At 40.5% G+C, this 15,954-nt stretch overlaps 1 protein-coding gene and 1 non-coding gene across 2 annotated transcripts; one reads left to right on the forward strand and one right to left on the reverse strand.

Moving 5' to 3' along the window:
- Positions 1-7,354: 7,354 nt before the first annotated feature.
- Positions 7,355-13,432, forward strand: LOC116138660. The gene is given in 8 exon segments (XM_031424354.1): positions 7,355-7,544; positions 8,646-8,728; positions 9,185-9,310; positions 9,416-9,718; positions 9,812-11,111; positions 11,750-11,844; positions 11,960-11,967; positions 13,072-13,432. Coding segments are annotated over 8 exon segments (2,466 nt in total).
- LOC116138770 lies at positions 7,442-7,548 on the reverse strand. Its single transcript, XR_004129348.1, has one exon. It is a non-coding gene; the product is annotated as a small nucleolar RNA R71 (small nucleolar RNA).
- Positions 13,433-15,954: the final 2,522 nt, after the last annotated feature.

The following is a 15,954-nucleotide window of genomic DNA, read 5'->3' on the forward strand; positions in this document are numbered from 1 at the left end:
GTTGCACACAAGATACAGCTAGAAACACCACTTTCCTATTTTACATTAGGACTTTATTTTATTTTCAATTAATCAGATTAGTATAAATGTTATTTTAGGATATTAGAATATTTTTAGGAGATTGAGTAGAATTCAAAGACTTGAATTGAATATTCTTAAAAAGGGGGAAGAGATCATATTAGAGATATTACACACGCCTCTCCTTCTTCTCTTCTGCAATTTCTCTTTTGAGTTTTGATTACGGCCATGAGCGGCTAAAACTTTTATAACTTGGTCGAAGGAAACGGAGGCATCGGAATCAATAAAACTGTGAGATCTAATATGTTTTTCTTCTAGTGTTCAATATATGTTTTGAGTATTTGATGTTATTCTATGCCTATTTTCATGATTGTTTCATTTAATTACTAGGAGGCCTACTAGTTTATTATTTGTTGCAATCTACTGCTAAGTTAGATATCAAATCCGTAATTGTTTAATCCTTCTAACTTGTGAGTAATTAGGGTTTAAGAATTTGCTACGTCAGGAATTATTAAATCTTAGGAAGAACATTCAACTAAATTAAATACAACCGCTTGTGTTTGTGTTGTTCAATTTCATCGATTTCTCTAGCCCTTAAGGCTGCTACTAGATTAAAACTTTAGCGCTTGTCTAGGGTTGTTTAGTAGTAAGATTAATTAGATCGCTTGTTTTCTAATTAACTACAATTAAGGAGAGATAGGAATATAGTTCTAACGGTGAATACTTAAAGTATGAATTGACATATATTTGCATCGATGATCAGTTGTAAAATTTCGATGGTGGATCTTGACTTAGACCAAGGTTTGTTATCTTGATTGATTAATCTGAATTGTTTTTCCTGAAATTATTTTCGTTTTTCTCAAACCCCCCTATCCTTGTTCACGTAACATAAGACTCAGCTAGACACTCTCCGTGGGAACGATCCTTACTCACACTACTACATGTGTTTTTAGGTTTTAATTTTGCTAGCCTGCGATAGCATACCAAAGATAGACATGGAAGGTAACATGCATCCCTATAAAGCACGACTAGTGGCCAAAGGTTTCAAGCAAAAGCATGGCATAGACTATGATGAAATCTTTTCGCTGGTAGCGATGCTGAAGTCTATTTGGATGATGCTTGCAATAGTTGCATACCATGATTATGAAATTTAGCAAATGGATGTCAAAACTGCTTTTTAGAACAAAAACCTTGAAGAGAATGTCTATATGACACAGCCCAATGCTTTCATCCTTGAAGGTCAAGTAAGGAAGGTATGCAAGTTGCAAAGTCCATTTATGGACTTAAGCAAGTATCAAGGAGCTGGAATATATCTTTTGACGGAGCTGTTAAGAAATTCGGTTTTATTAAAAATGAAGATGAGCCCTATGTGTACAAGAAGTTTAGTGGGAGCATAGTGGCATTAATAGTATTGTATTTTGAAGACATATTGCTTATTGGGAATGATATACAAAACTTGCAGACGGTAAAGACTTGGTTATCCAAGTGCCTCACCATGAAGGACTTAGGGGAAGCATCTGACATCTTTAGTATCAAGACTATTGTGATAGATCTCATAAGTTGCTTGGCCTAAGTCAGAGTACATACATTGATAAGATATTGCAGAGATTCGGTATGGAAGAATCCAAGAAGGGATTCCTTCCAGTGTCACATGGTGTTTATCTCTATAAGGACATGTGTCCAAAATCACCTGATGAGAGAGAGAAGATGAACAAGATACAATATGCATCCACTATTGGATCCATTTTGTATGCCATGTTATGTTGTCGAATTGATGTCACATACGCTCTGAGCATTTGTAGCAGATATCAATTGGGTCCAAGTGAGTGTCACTAGATCATAGTCAAGGACATTCCTAGGTACCTGAAGAGGACTAAGGATATGTTCTTGGTTTAAGGAGGAGAGGAAGAACTCACTCTAAGAGGATACAGTGATGCTAGTTTTCAAACTAATAGGGATGATTTTTTATCAGAATCAGGTTTTGTCATTTATCTCAATGGAGCTGTAGTGAGCTGTAAAAGCTTAAAGCAAAGTACTGTTGTTGACTCTACTATGGAATTAGAGTACATTGATATTGGAAGCTACCAAAGAGTTGATTTGGATCAAGAAGTTCATCACTAAACTCGGAGTGGTTCCAAGCATTGTTCATCTAGTTGAGATATTATGTGATAACAATGGAGCCACTGCTCAGGCCAAGGAACCATGGTCTTATCAGACATCCAAACACATTCTCAAACGTTTTCACCTTATCAGGGAAATTATTGAGAAAGGAGATGTGCAAATAAGTAGAGTACCTATTGTTAGAGGAGATGTGCCAATCAATTATTGTAGAATTGACTCTTTGTAATAATGTTCATTGATCAATAAAAGGCATTTTATACTATATCGCTTAAATCATCATTGAATGTATTGATATATGTCCTTAGAATGGTAGAACTGCGATGAGGGTATCAAGTCTTTCAAATCTTGATAGTGAGAACCCTATGAGCACATATGGTGGCCATTCTAGAAACATCCGTAGCCCCAGTATTGTTTTGAAGTAAGGGCATAAATAATTCGATAAGGCTATCACAGTGTTGAACGACCCTGTCGAAAGGCAGTGACTAATCTCACTTGTCAGGGTTGTTTGGTGACAACCTGGTACAACACATGGGTGCTTGTTGTAGGCAAGTTCACTGGACTGACCCACCAGAGGATTCCATATGGATGGTAACCCTAGTGTCTTTGGAACAAATCCTCTAACTAATGGTGGTGCATGTGATCCTTAGGCTTGAGATCACCGGAGAGCCTTCTGCATCGATTAGTGTAGTTTGACACTAGCCTAACACAGTTCTATTCAAAGCTGTCAATACAGTGGTGATTGGCTATATCAAGGAGTGTATCAAGACTATGGTGGATAGACAGAGGATTCATCACTCCCAGGTACGGGAGAAGTTATCTCACGACGCAATTTAGTAAATGGCAACGACACTAAAACTGTGGCCATAATGGGATTGAGTTGTTGCTCTATCCAGTTTATAATATAGGTCATTGGTCCAGTAACTGAATACATAATATCGACCATAGTCTTGATACACTTCTCAATGTAGCCAATCACTACCGTATTGATAGTTCTGAATAGAACTACGTTGGGCTAGTATCAAACTACACCAGTTGGTGCATAAGGCGCTCTAGTGATCTACAGTCTAAGGATCACATGCACCACCATCCGTTAGAGGATTTATTCCACAGACATTGGGGTTACCATCCATATGGAATCCTCTGGTGGGCCTTTCCAATGAACTTGCCTTTAGCAAGCACCCATGCGTTACACCAGGTTGTCGGCAAACAACCTTGACAAGTGAGATCAGTCATTGCCTTTCGACAAGGTCGTAGCCTTCATTTAATTTGATATTAAAATTAAATAAGTGAAATTACGTTTAAATATGTGTTCGCATATATTTAAATAAATTATCATTATTGGTAAATGTTAATATATATATATATATATTGTAAATATATATTAATTGAATTTAATTGAGATAATGATAAATTAAAATAAAAATAAAAATATCTTAAAGGGGATATTTGGATACAAGGGGTGTTTGGGTTGGAGCCCAAACCCATTCCATGATGGAATAAGGTATAGTGTGCACTATATAAGTGCACACATTGTGAAATATTTTAAGGCATTTCATTTCATTCACAATTGAAACACTCCAGCACCTTGAAACACTCTCACGCCAGTTTTTGCTTTTTGCAAAAATCAAATACACTTTGATTTCTTCTTGGTTCTTAAAGGCTAGAGAGGATCTAGCAAATCCCTCTCTAGTTCCTTGAGGTTATCTTCGTGTGGACTACATCGATTCGATCCTACACTTGGGTCGGTAGCGAAACACATTCTGAGACAAGTTGGAGGAGCCTCACAATGAGCGTATGATTTCTTAAACTCTAAACTAAAATCTGTACATTCTTATTTAAAATATAAACTGTAAATTTATATCCTGATCTTGGTTCTAAGGAACGGTCCATTTTTGTAAATGTTTTTTGTTTTACCGCTGCCATGTATGATCGTTTCCTAACAGTTCAGTAACTATGATAGCCTTACCGTATTATCTGTTGTTAGAGTAAATGCCCTAGAGCCAATCAATTATTGTAGAATTGACTATTTGTAATAATGTTCATTGATCAATAAAAGGCATTTTATTCTATATCACGTAAATCATCATTGTATGTATTGATATATGTCCTTAGAATGGTAGAACCGTAACGAGGGTATCAAGTGTTCCAAATCTTGATAGTGAGAACCCTATGAGCACATATGGTGGCCATTCTAGAAGCGTCCGTAGCCTTTGTATTATTCTGAAGTAAGGGCACAGATAATGTGGTAAGGCTATCATAGTGTTGAACGACCCTATCGAAAGATAGTGACTGATCTTACTTGTCAGGCTTGTTTGGTGACAGCCTGGTGTAACACATGGGTGTTTACTGTAGGCAAGTTCACTACACTGACCCACTAGAGGATTCCATATGGATGGTAACCCCAGTATCTATGGAACAAATCCTCTAACGAATGGTGGTGCATGTGATCCTTAGACTTGAGATCACCAGAGCGCTGATAATCCGTAAATTATACAGTTTTTATTTGATCTTTTTGTCGGATTTCAGGTACTTTCTAGTGCATTTTTACCTGAATTGGTGCGTAATTCTCTACTTTTCGTGTTTCAGGTTAAAATGGACTCTTTTAGCGAATAAAGACAAAATTTGACAGTTTTGACTCAGAATTGAAGGATTTCAGAAGATAGGAGAGTTCCGGAGTAGGACAATGCACGATGAAGCTTGTTTCCAAGGTGGAGAGTCGAAAATCGAAGAATCGGACGAAGAGGCAAGCAGAGTGGCAGTTCTGTAAATTTCAGAACTTTTGAAGAAGCTTCGCCCCGGCGAAGAAATTGTCTTCGCCGCGGCGAAGTTGGGCAGAGTCGAATTNCAAAATTTGATAGTTTTGACTCAGAATTGAAGGATTTCAGAAGATAGGAGAGTTCCGGAGTAGGACAACGCACGATGAAGCTTGTTTCCAAGGTGGAGAGTCGAAAATCGAAGAATCAGACGAAGAGGCAAGCAGAGTGGCAGTTCTGTAAATTTCAGAACTTTTGAAGGAGCTTCGCCCTGGCGAAGAAATTGTCTTCGCCGCGGCGAAGTTAGGCAGAGACGAATTGGAATTTTTCATTCTTCGCCGCGGCGACAGTCAAAATTTTCTGTTTTGTAAACGCACAGTTTCGTGTGTGCGTGTTTTTGGTTGGGTTTTTAGACTAAGTATAAAAGGAAAACTTGAACTTTTTGCTGGGGACTCTCAGCTGTTAGGTTTAGCCGTCTTTTACATTTTTCTTAGAGAAAAAGCTTGCATTTTTTTCGGATTGTTAAAGAGGAGATTCAGATTTTGACTAGAAGATTCACCTTTTGGGGAGATTTCTTATCTTTCATTTCAGTTTCATTATGTTTAACTTGTTTATTTCTATTTTTCGTTTTTGTATTGTTAGTTTAGCTATGAACTAATCTTCTATGGGTTAGGGTTTTGATTTTAGTTTGGATTTGAAATGGGTTAAGTATTTGATTGTGTTAGTTCCATGTGAATAAGCTTTGGTTGTGTGTTACTCTGAAATTAAATGCTGAATGTGATGAACATGATGAGATTGAGAAATAATTCATGTTAAGCTTCTTGGGTAATAACCATTATAGTATTGGATGCTAGAGATAGATTCAAGAATTAATGAAATCAATTTAGGATTCTTGTGCCTCATGATTTTAGAATTATTAACCTTCAAATTGTTGGGTGTGGAATGTTAATAAGGACAAATAGGAAAACATAGTCCGAGAGGGTATGTTAACATATTAGTGAATCCGATTTACAACCATTGCACGTGAATGTGGAAATAGTGTAACTCTTAGGTTTAACCCATAAAAATCCAAACGAAGTCGAAACCCTACCCGTTTTACTTAAATTGAATTTCTGTGTTTCATTTGCTTTCGTATTTAAGAATTAATTCTTTGTTAAATTTTATTTTTGTTTTCTTTCAATTACAATTTGCTCCCACCAATCCAAGATATTCGATTGCTTCGACTTGTTAATGTTAGGAAACTTAGTGCTTTGCTACCAGTCCTCGTGGGAACGATATCCTACCCATCACTCTATTACTTGAGCGACTAGTGCACTTGCTATTCTTTGCATGTTGTAGTAAACACGCATCAACATGCGGGAATATTCTACCCGTACTCACAGGTTCCCCATCGCACAACCTACTCTATTCTCTTATTAAGCAATACTCTAGCTTTTACTCTATAGTGCTCATTCTCTCTTTATCTGTACTCTTAGAGTAGTCTAAACTCAAAAGTCTCTACTCTTTCTCTACTCTCTTTTCTANTATTAGTGAATCCGATTTACAACCATTGCGCATGAATGTGAAAATAGTGTAACTCTTCGATTTAACCCATAAAAGTCCAAACGAAGTCAAAACCCTACCCGTTTTGCTTGAATTGATATTCTGTGTTTCATTTTGCTTTCTTAGTTAAGATTTAATTCTTTGCTAAATTTCATTTTTGTCTTCTTTTTCATTACAATTTGCTCCCACCAATCCAAGGAATTCGATTGCTTCAACCTGATAACGTTAGGAAACTTAGTGCTTTGCTACAGTCCTCATGGGAACGATATCCTACCTATCACTTTATTACTTGAGCGACTAGTGCACTTGCTATTTTTGCATGTTAGAGTAGTAAACAGCCATCAAGTTTTTGGCGCCGTTGCCAGGGACTGTTTTTAAGTTAACATTAAGTTTTTCCTTGAGTTTAACTAGATTGAAGTTTTAATTTTTGTTTTTGTTTTTAATTTTTGTTAGAGTTGTGATTTCACTTTTCTTTCACTTGTGTTCTTTCAGTTTATGCGAAGAGCAAGACGTCAACCATTGGTTCCTGTTGACCTTGAGCTTGAAAGGACTGTAAGAAGACTAAACAGAGAGAGAAGAGAAAGAGATACACTTACTGCAGAAGCGGAAGAAGTTGTTGTTGAAATGGCTGAACAAGAAAATAGGACACTGAGGGAATTTTCAGTTCCCACAATGAACGGAAGTGGGTCAAGTATTACGAGACCTACAGTACAAGCAAACAACTTCGAGATCAAGCCGGCAATCATCCAGATGATCCAGCAGTCGGTTAGATTCAACGGTGATTTGAAAGAGGATCCGAATCAGCACATTGCAAATTTCCTGGAAATTTGCGACACCTTCAAGTCGAATGGAGTATCGGATGATCTATTAGGCTGCGGTTATTCCCATTTTCATTGGAAGATAAAGCAAAAGGGTGGTTAATGGCATTACCACTGGGCACGATAACAACATGGAATGATCTGGCACAAAATTTTTTGACCAAGTTCTTTCCTCCAGCGAAGTCAGCGAAGTTGAGAAATGATATCACATCATTTCTACAAGATGATACTGAGTCGTTGTACGAGGCCTGGGAGAGATACAAGGAATTGATGAGGAAGTGCCCACATCATGGTTTGCCTGTTTGGCTTCAAGTCCAAACATTCTATAATGGGTTGATGGGTAATGTGCAAACCATGGTGGATGCAGCTTCAGGAGGAGCTTTGCAGAATAAGACACCTGAAGAGGCGTATGAGTTGCTTGAGGTTTTGGCAAGCAACAACTACCAAAGACCGAATGAGAGAGTAACAACGAGGAAATCTTCGGGTCTTCATGAAGTAGATGCTTTCACAGCCATCTCAGCCCAACTCACTGCACTTCAAAAACAGTTGGGAACTATGCAGGTAAACTCTATACAAGCACCTCAACTAACATGTGATTTTTGTGCAGGAAACCATGTGAGCAGCGAGTGCCAAGTCGGAAACACATTTGCACCGTCGTCTTCATCAACGGAGCAAGTAAATTACTTGGCAGGAAATCAAAGACAGCCGAACAATCCGTTCTCCAACACATACAATCCAGGGTGGAGACATCATCCGAATCTGGCTTGGGGAAATCAAAACCAACAGGGTAACCAATGGAACCAGAGGCAAGTTCCAAATAACCAGCCAGGGGTGACCAATCAACCGGGAGATCCAAGAGTGTCGAAGTTGGAGGATTTGTTCGGTAAATTCATGCAAGAGTCTACAGGGTTCATGAATGAGACGAGGACAAACTTTAGAAACCAAGGGGCGTCCATTCGGAATCTTGAGGTACAGATGGGCCAATTGGCCGAGAAGCTGAATGATAGACCACAGGGTTCTCTACCTAGCAACACAGTGACCAACCCACGTGAACAAGCAAATGCAATCATTTTGAGAAGTGGGACAGTTTTAGAAGAAGTAGGCCAGCCTACGAAAGAAGGAGAGCAACCCGGAAAGGAAGAGTATGAAGAGAGAATGGATGAAGAGATTATCTGTGAAGAGAATTCAGGTGCTTTAGGGGAAGAGAACAAGAAAGAGGATGAAAGGCAAAAGAAGAAGGAGAAATTGCCATTCCCCGAGATACCACCAGAATTAGCTCATCACACTCCACCCGTGCCTTTTCCTCAGAGATTGAAGAAGAAGAATCAGGATAAGCAATTTTCGAAATTCATTGAAATTTTTAAAAAATTGCATATTAACATTCCTTTTGCAGATGCAATACAGCAAATGCCGAGCTATGCGAAGTTCCTGAAGGAGATACTTTCGAACAAGAGGAAATTAGAAGATGAGGAAACGGTGATGCTAACGGAAGAGTGTAGTGCAATCCTCCAAAAGAAATTACCCCCAAAGCTCAAAGATCCAGGGAGTTTTACTATTCCTTGTGTTATAGGGGATATTACTTTTGATCGTGTGCTTTGTGATTTAGGAGCTAGTATAAATTTGATGCCCTTTTCTGTTTTCAGGAGATTAGGGATTGGTGAAGTGAAGCCAACGACAATGTCGTTGCAACTAGCGGATCGGTCGATAAAGCACCCGAGGGGGATAGTTGAAGATGTATTAGTGAAGGTGGGGAAGATAATTTTTCCAGCGGACTTTGTAGTGCTGGACATGGAAGAGGATAAGGAGATTCCTCTCATTTTGGGCCGACCATTCTTGGCCACGGGGAGAGCACTGATTGACGTGCAGGAAGGAAAGTTGCTGTTAAGGGTTCAAGATGAAACAGTAACTTTTAATGTGTTTGATGCAATGAAGTTTCCGTCGGAAGCGGATTCATGTTTTAGTGTGGATGTGGTGGATGAACTTGTTGTGGAGTCCATGGAAGAAAACATCCCAGAATTACCTCTAGAAGCGTGTATAGCCAAATCGAAAACGGTAGAGGTAGAAGAATCAGCAAGGAACGATTGTGCTAGAATGTTAGAAGCACTTCAACCGATTGAAGAGAGTCAAGATGTAGAATTTTAGGAGTTTGATTTTGACAAAGAGAGGGCAAAGGAAAATAATAAAGAAGCTCCAAGGCTTGAACTGAAACCCTTACCACCTCACCTCAAATATGTCTATCTTGGAGACTCAGAAACTTTTCCGGTGATAATTAGTGCAGAATTGAATGCCTTAGAGGAAGAGAGGTTGATTAGAGTGTTGAGGGAACATAGACTAGCAATTGGATGGACCATTACGGACATTAGAGGTATCTCACCCTCATTTTGCATGCATAAGATTCTCATGGAGGATGACTTTAAGCCGAGGGTACAACCACAACGGAGATTGAATCCTTCAATGAAGGAAGTGGTGAGAAAGGAGGTGGTGAAACTCTTAGATGCGGGGATCATCTATCCGATTTCCGATAGTCCATGGGTGAGCCCGGTACAAGTTGTTCCAAAGAAAGGAGGGATCACTGTTGTGAAGAATGAGAGTAATGAGTTGATTCCAACAAGAACGGTAACGGGTTGGAGAGTGTGCATTGATTACCGTAAACTGAACGAGGCGACAAGGAAGGATCATTTTCCATTGCCCTTCATCGATCAGATGTTGGAGAGGTTGGCAGGACATGCATATTATTGTTTCCTGGATGGCTATTCAGGATATAACCAAATTGCCATCGCTCCGGAGGATCAAGAGAAAACGACCTTCACTTGCCCCTACGGCACCTTTGCTTACCGAAGAATGCCGTTTGGGTTATGCAATGCACCAGCAACATTCCAAAGATGCATGATGTCAATCTTTGGAGACATGGTGGAAAAATTCATAGAAGTGTTCATGGATGACTTCTCAGTTTTCGGATCATCATTTGATAACTGTCTAACAAATTTGTCTCTTGTTTTGCAGAGATGTAAGGAAACAAATTTGGTGCTGAATTAGGAGGAATGTCACTTCATGGTCCAAGAGGGAATAGTGCTCGGGCATAGGATTTCCAAGGATGGGATTGAAGTTGATTTGGCAAAGACAGAAGTGATTGAGAAGCTACCACCACCATCAAATGTCAAAGCAGTCGGAAGTTTCTTGGGGCATGCGGGGTTTTACAGACGCTTCATCAAGGATTTTTCAAAGATCTCTAAACCCCTTTGCAATTTATTAAATAAAGATGTTGTTTTTGATTTTAATGATGATTGCATGCATGCTTTCCTAACTCCGAAAAAATTACTAGTATCTGCACCTATTATTGCAGTTCCCGATTGGGGACTGCCCTTTGAACTAATGTGTGATGCTAGTGACTTTTCTTTAGGGGTAGTTTTAGGTCAGATAATAAATAAAGTGTTGCATGTAATTCAGTATGCTAGCAAGACACTTGTTGATGCACAACTGAATTACACCACCACTGAAAAAGAATTATTGGCTGTTGTGTTTGCTTTTGACAAATTTCGTTCTTATTTATTAGGTGCGAAGGTGATCGTTTACACAGACCATTCAGCACTCAGACACCTACTGGCGAAGCAAGAAGCAAAACCTCGGTTGATAAGATGGATTCTACTACTTCAAGAGTTTGAGTTAGAGATTTGAGACAAGAAAGGATCGGAAAATGTGGTAGCTGATCATTTGTCGAGAATTGAGAGACCAATTGAGGGAAATGAGTTGGAAATGCCAATTTCAGAAACATTTCCGGATGAGAAGCTGATGATAGTGGAAGAAGCACTATGGTATGCGGACTTTGCAAATTATCTTTCATCAAGGGTGTTCCCAAGTGGTATGACATTTCAACAGAAGAGGAAATTTTTCTCTGATTTAAAATACTACTTTTGGGAAGAGCCGTTCCTGTATAGGCACTGTACGGATCAAATGATACGGAGATGTGTCCCGGAGGAAGAAATGGAGAGCATTTTAAGGCANTTTGGGTTATGCAATGCACCAGCAACATTCCAAAGATGCATGATGTCAATCTTTGGAGACATGGTAGAAAGATTCATAGAAGTCTTCATGGATGACTTCTCAGTTTTTGGGTCATCATTTGATAATTGTCTAACAAATCTGTCTCTTGTTTTGCAGCGATGTAAGGAAACAAATTTGGTGCTGAATTGGGAGAAATATCACTTCATGGTCCAAGAGGGAATAGTGCTCGGGCATAGGATTTCCAAGGACGAGATTGAAGTTGATCGGGCAAAGACAGAAGTGATTGAGAAGCTACCACCACCATCAAATGTCAAAGCAGTCCGAATTTCTTGGGGCATGCGGGGTTTTACAGACGTTTCATAAAGGATTTTTCTAAGATCTCTAAACCCCTTTACAATCTATTGAATAAAGATGTTGTTTTTTACTTTAATGATGATTGCATGCATGCTTTCCTAACTCTGAAAAAATTACTAGTTTCTGCACCTATTATTGCAGTTCCCGATTGGGGACTGCCCTTTGAACTGATGTGTGATGCTAGTGACTTTGGTTTAGGGGTAGTATTAGGTCAGAGAAAAAATAAAGTGTTACATGTAATTCAGTATGCTAGCAAGACACTTGTTGACGCACAACTGAATTACACCACCACTGAAAAAGAATTATTGGCTGTGGTGTTTGCTTTTGACAAGTTTCGTTCTTACTTATTAGGTGCGAAGGTAATCGTTTACACTGACCATTAAGCACTCAGACACCTACTGGCGAAGCAAGAAGCAAAACCTCGGTTGATAAGATGGATTCTACTACTTCAAGAGTTTGAATTGGAGATTCGAGACAAGAAGGGGTCGGAAAATGTGGTAGCTGATCATTTGTTGAGAATTGAGAGACCAATCAAGGGAAATGAAGTGGAAATGCCAATTTCAGAAACATTTCCGGATGAGAAGCTGATGAGAGTGGACGAAGCACCATGGTTTGCAGACTTTGCAAATTATCTATCATCAAGGGTGCTCCCAAGTGGTATGACATTCCAACAGAAGAGAAAATTTTTCTCAGATTTAAAGTACTACTTTTGGGAAGAGCCATTCCTTTATAGACACTGCACTGATCAAATGATACAGAGATGTGTCCCGAAGGAAGAAATGGAGAGCATTCTAAGGAATTGTCATGAGAAGGAAGTAGGTGGCCATTTTGGGGGAGCTAGAATAGCAACGAAGGTGCTACAATCTGGGTTTTTTTGGCCAACCCTCTTTAAGGATTCCTTCTGGATGATCCAGGAGTGTGACCAATGTCAATGGATGGGGAGTATTTCAAAAAGAGATGAGATGCCGTTGAACAACATCCTGGTGGTTGAAATTTTTGACGTTTGGGGGATTGATTTCATGGGTCCTTTCCCAAGTTCCTATGGGAACACGTATATCTTGGTAGCTGTAGATTATGTGTCGAAATGGGTTGAGGCAGTTGCATTGCCAACTAATGATGCTAGGGTGGTGATTAATTTTGTGAGNAAACAATTATTGAATTGTTTACAAGGATTCCTATATAAAGAAAATGATATATCAATTTTTGTGTAGAGAAAAAAATCTCTAAGAACCCTAAATCTCCCTCTTGGTCAAATCTCTTCTTCCTTTGGTGTGGATACTCTTTTGCTTAATTTCTCTTGAAATTAAGAGTCTCCAAGGTTGCTAAGGGCTTAAGGTAACATGTTCTACCTTACTTATTTCAATTTGCTTGAAATTTATTTTTAAACTATGACTATACTTGTTATAGTATGATGTGCTTGATTCTCCATGCATCTATCTTTCACTCCAACCTTGGGCACAAAGGGAGCTCCAAAGGCATCAAGTTACCAACATCTCCACTGCCCTTACTAAAGCCAACACCCTTATTGAGTTCCACAAGGGCAAATCATCCAAGCCAAAGAAAGATGGCAAGCCCGATCACGACAAAGGTGGGGGAGGAAAGGGAGACAAACCTTCCCACCGAGAAAAGAGAGACAAACCGCCTCACAAGAAGGAATGGCGGAAGGATGGCAAGAAGGAATACAAGCATCGGGAGAATTGTTATCTGTGTGATGGGGACTATTGGATCCGAGACTGCCCCAAGCGCAAGGCCTTCAACGCCATGTTCGAAGAGAAGCAACCTGAGACATCCTCATCCGAAACCGCCAACATGGGGTGCCTCTAACTTCTCAATGCCTTGAAGCTAAAGCCCGCACAACCTAAATTTCAAGATAAGTCCCTTATGCATGTCGAAGCCACTATCAACGGGAAGAAAGTTCAAGCCTTATTGGACACGTGTGCTTCCCACAACTTCATCAAAGACAACGAGGCAAGACGGTTAGGCCTCAAGGTGGAGAAATCAGACAGATGGCTCAAGACGGTGAATGCTGAAGCAAAACCACTTGGGGTTGGAATGTTGAGCTACATTTTGGCACATGGAGCGGCAAGGTAACATTTTCTGTGGCACCTTTAGATGATTTTAACCTTGTTCTTGGCATGGAGTTTATCAAGCAATTCAATGCGGTGCCCTTACCGCGGTACAACTCTATGTGCATCCTGGAGGGAGTTCCATGCATGGTTCCGACAGTGAGCAAGGCCGCACCAAGCAACCAACTCTCCGCAATGCAAATTGAGAAGGGACTTAAGCGAAAAAAAGAGACCTTTCTCGCCATGGTGCATGAGTTGGAAGATGAAGGAGGTGTGGGCACCGTGGAGCCGATACCGAAGGAAATATCCCAAGTCCTTGAAGAGTATAAGGATGTCATGCCACCCGAGTTGCCGAAATGCCTACCACCTAGGAAGGAGGTGGACCACAGGATTAAGTTAGAACCAGGAGCTAAGCCACCTACCAAAGCTCCATACCGGATGTCGCCACCGGAACTAAACGAGTTGCGGAGACAACTCAAAGAACTCTTAGAAGCCAGAGTTATCAAGCCTTCAAAAGCACCATATGGAGCTCCGGTTCTCTTTCAGAAGAAGCATGATGGGTCACTTTGCCTTTGCATCGACTATCGGGCACTTAATAAGGTAACCATAAAAAACAAGTATCATATTTCGCTAATTGCCGATTTGTTTGATCAACTTGGACAGCCAAGTATTTTTCTAAGCTTGATTTGAGATCGGAGTATTATCAAGTGCGGATTGCGGAAGAGGATGAGCCAAAGACTGCATGTGTGACGCGTTACGGAGCCTTTGAGTTCAAAGTCATGCCATTCGGCCTCACCAATGCCCCTGCCACATTTTGCCCCCTCATGAACCACATCTTCCATCCATATCTTGATCGGTTCTTGGTGGTCTATCTTGACGACATTGTGGTGTATAGCAATACTCTTGAGGAGCATGCCGAGCACTTGCAGACAGTTTTTCGAGTGTTGCAAGAAAATGAACTCTATGTCAAGCGGGAGAAGTGCTCATTTGCCAAGCCGAAGGTAGAGTTTCTCGGCCACAAGATCACAGATGGGAAGTTTATCATGGACAAAGCCAAGGTGAAGGCTATTATGGAGTGGGAAGCCCCAACAAAGGTTACCGAGCTGCGCTCTTTCTTGGGCCTCATCAATTACTACCGAAGATTTATCAAAGGCTACTCCACCATTGCCGCACCACTCACAGATTTGCTTAAAAAGACCACAAAATGGGAGTGGACAATTGATCGCCAACATGCCTTTGATTCTCTGAAAAGGGCCATCATGGAGGAGCCGGTGTTAGCCTTGCCCAACCATGCCCAACCATTTGAGGTGCATACTGATGCATCTGACTTTGCTATTGGAGGTGTGTTAATGCAGGATGAACATCCCATAGCATTTGAAAGCTGAAAGCTCAATGATACGGAGCGGCGATACACGGTGCAAGAGAAGGAGATGACAGCCGTGGTGTATTGTCTACGCACTTGGCGACATTATTTACTAGGGTCCAAGTTCTTGGTGAAGACGGACAATATGGTAGCAAGTTACTTCCAGAGTCAGAAGAAACTTAGCCCCAAGCAAGCTAGATGACAAGATTTCCTAGCCGAGTTTGACTATGTGTTGGAGTACAAGCTCGGGAAAGCCAACTTGGTAGCGAATGCATTGAGTCGGAAGACCCAGTTTGTAGCCATAAGCAAGATGCAAGGGGATCTCCTCAAGCTCATAAAAGAGGGTCTCGAGCATGACCCATTGGCCAAGTAACTCATCTCTTTAGCTCAAGATGGTAAGACTAAGCGCTTTTGGGTAGAAGATGACCTCCTGTACACCAAATGGAGAAGGGTGTATGTTCTGAAGTGGGGAAATTTGCAGAAGAACTTGATCAAGGAGTGTCACGACACCAAATGGGCCGGATATCCTGGACAAAGACGCACCCGAGCACTATTGGAAGCAGCTTATTATTGGCCACAGATGGGAGATGATGTGGAGCAATTTGTGAGAACTTGTCTCATGTGTCAACAGGATAAGCTGGGGCACCGAAGCCCCGCTGGATTATTAGAACCATTGCCCACACCAAGCAGACCATGTGAGAGCATTTCAATGGATTTCATAGTGTGCTTACCGAAATCCGAGGGGTTTACTACTATTATTGTTGTGGTGGACAGGTTGTCAAAGTATGCTACCTTCATCCCCGCACCAAAGGAGTGTACAGCGGAAGACACAGCCACGCTCTTCTTCAAGCATGTGGTGAAGTATTGGGGTCTTCCGAAGTCTATCATCAGTGATCGGGATAGTCAGTTCACGGGGA

This window comes from Pistacia vera, unplaced genomic scaffold, assembly GCF_008641045.1.
Source record: "Pistacia vera cultivar Batoury unplaced genomic scaffold, PisVer_v2 Contig343, whole genome shotgun sequence".
Taxonomy (NCBI): Eukaryota; Viridiplantae; Streptophyta; class Magnoliopsida; order Sapindales; family Anacardiaceae; genus Pistacia; species Pistacia vera.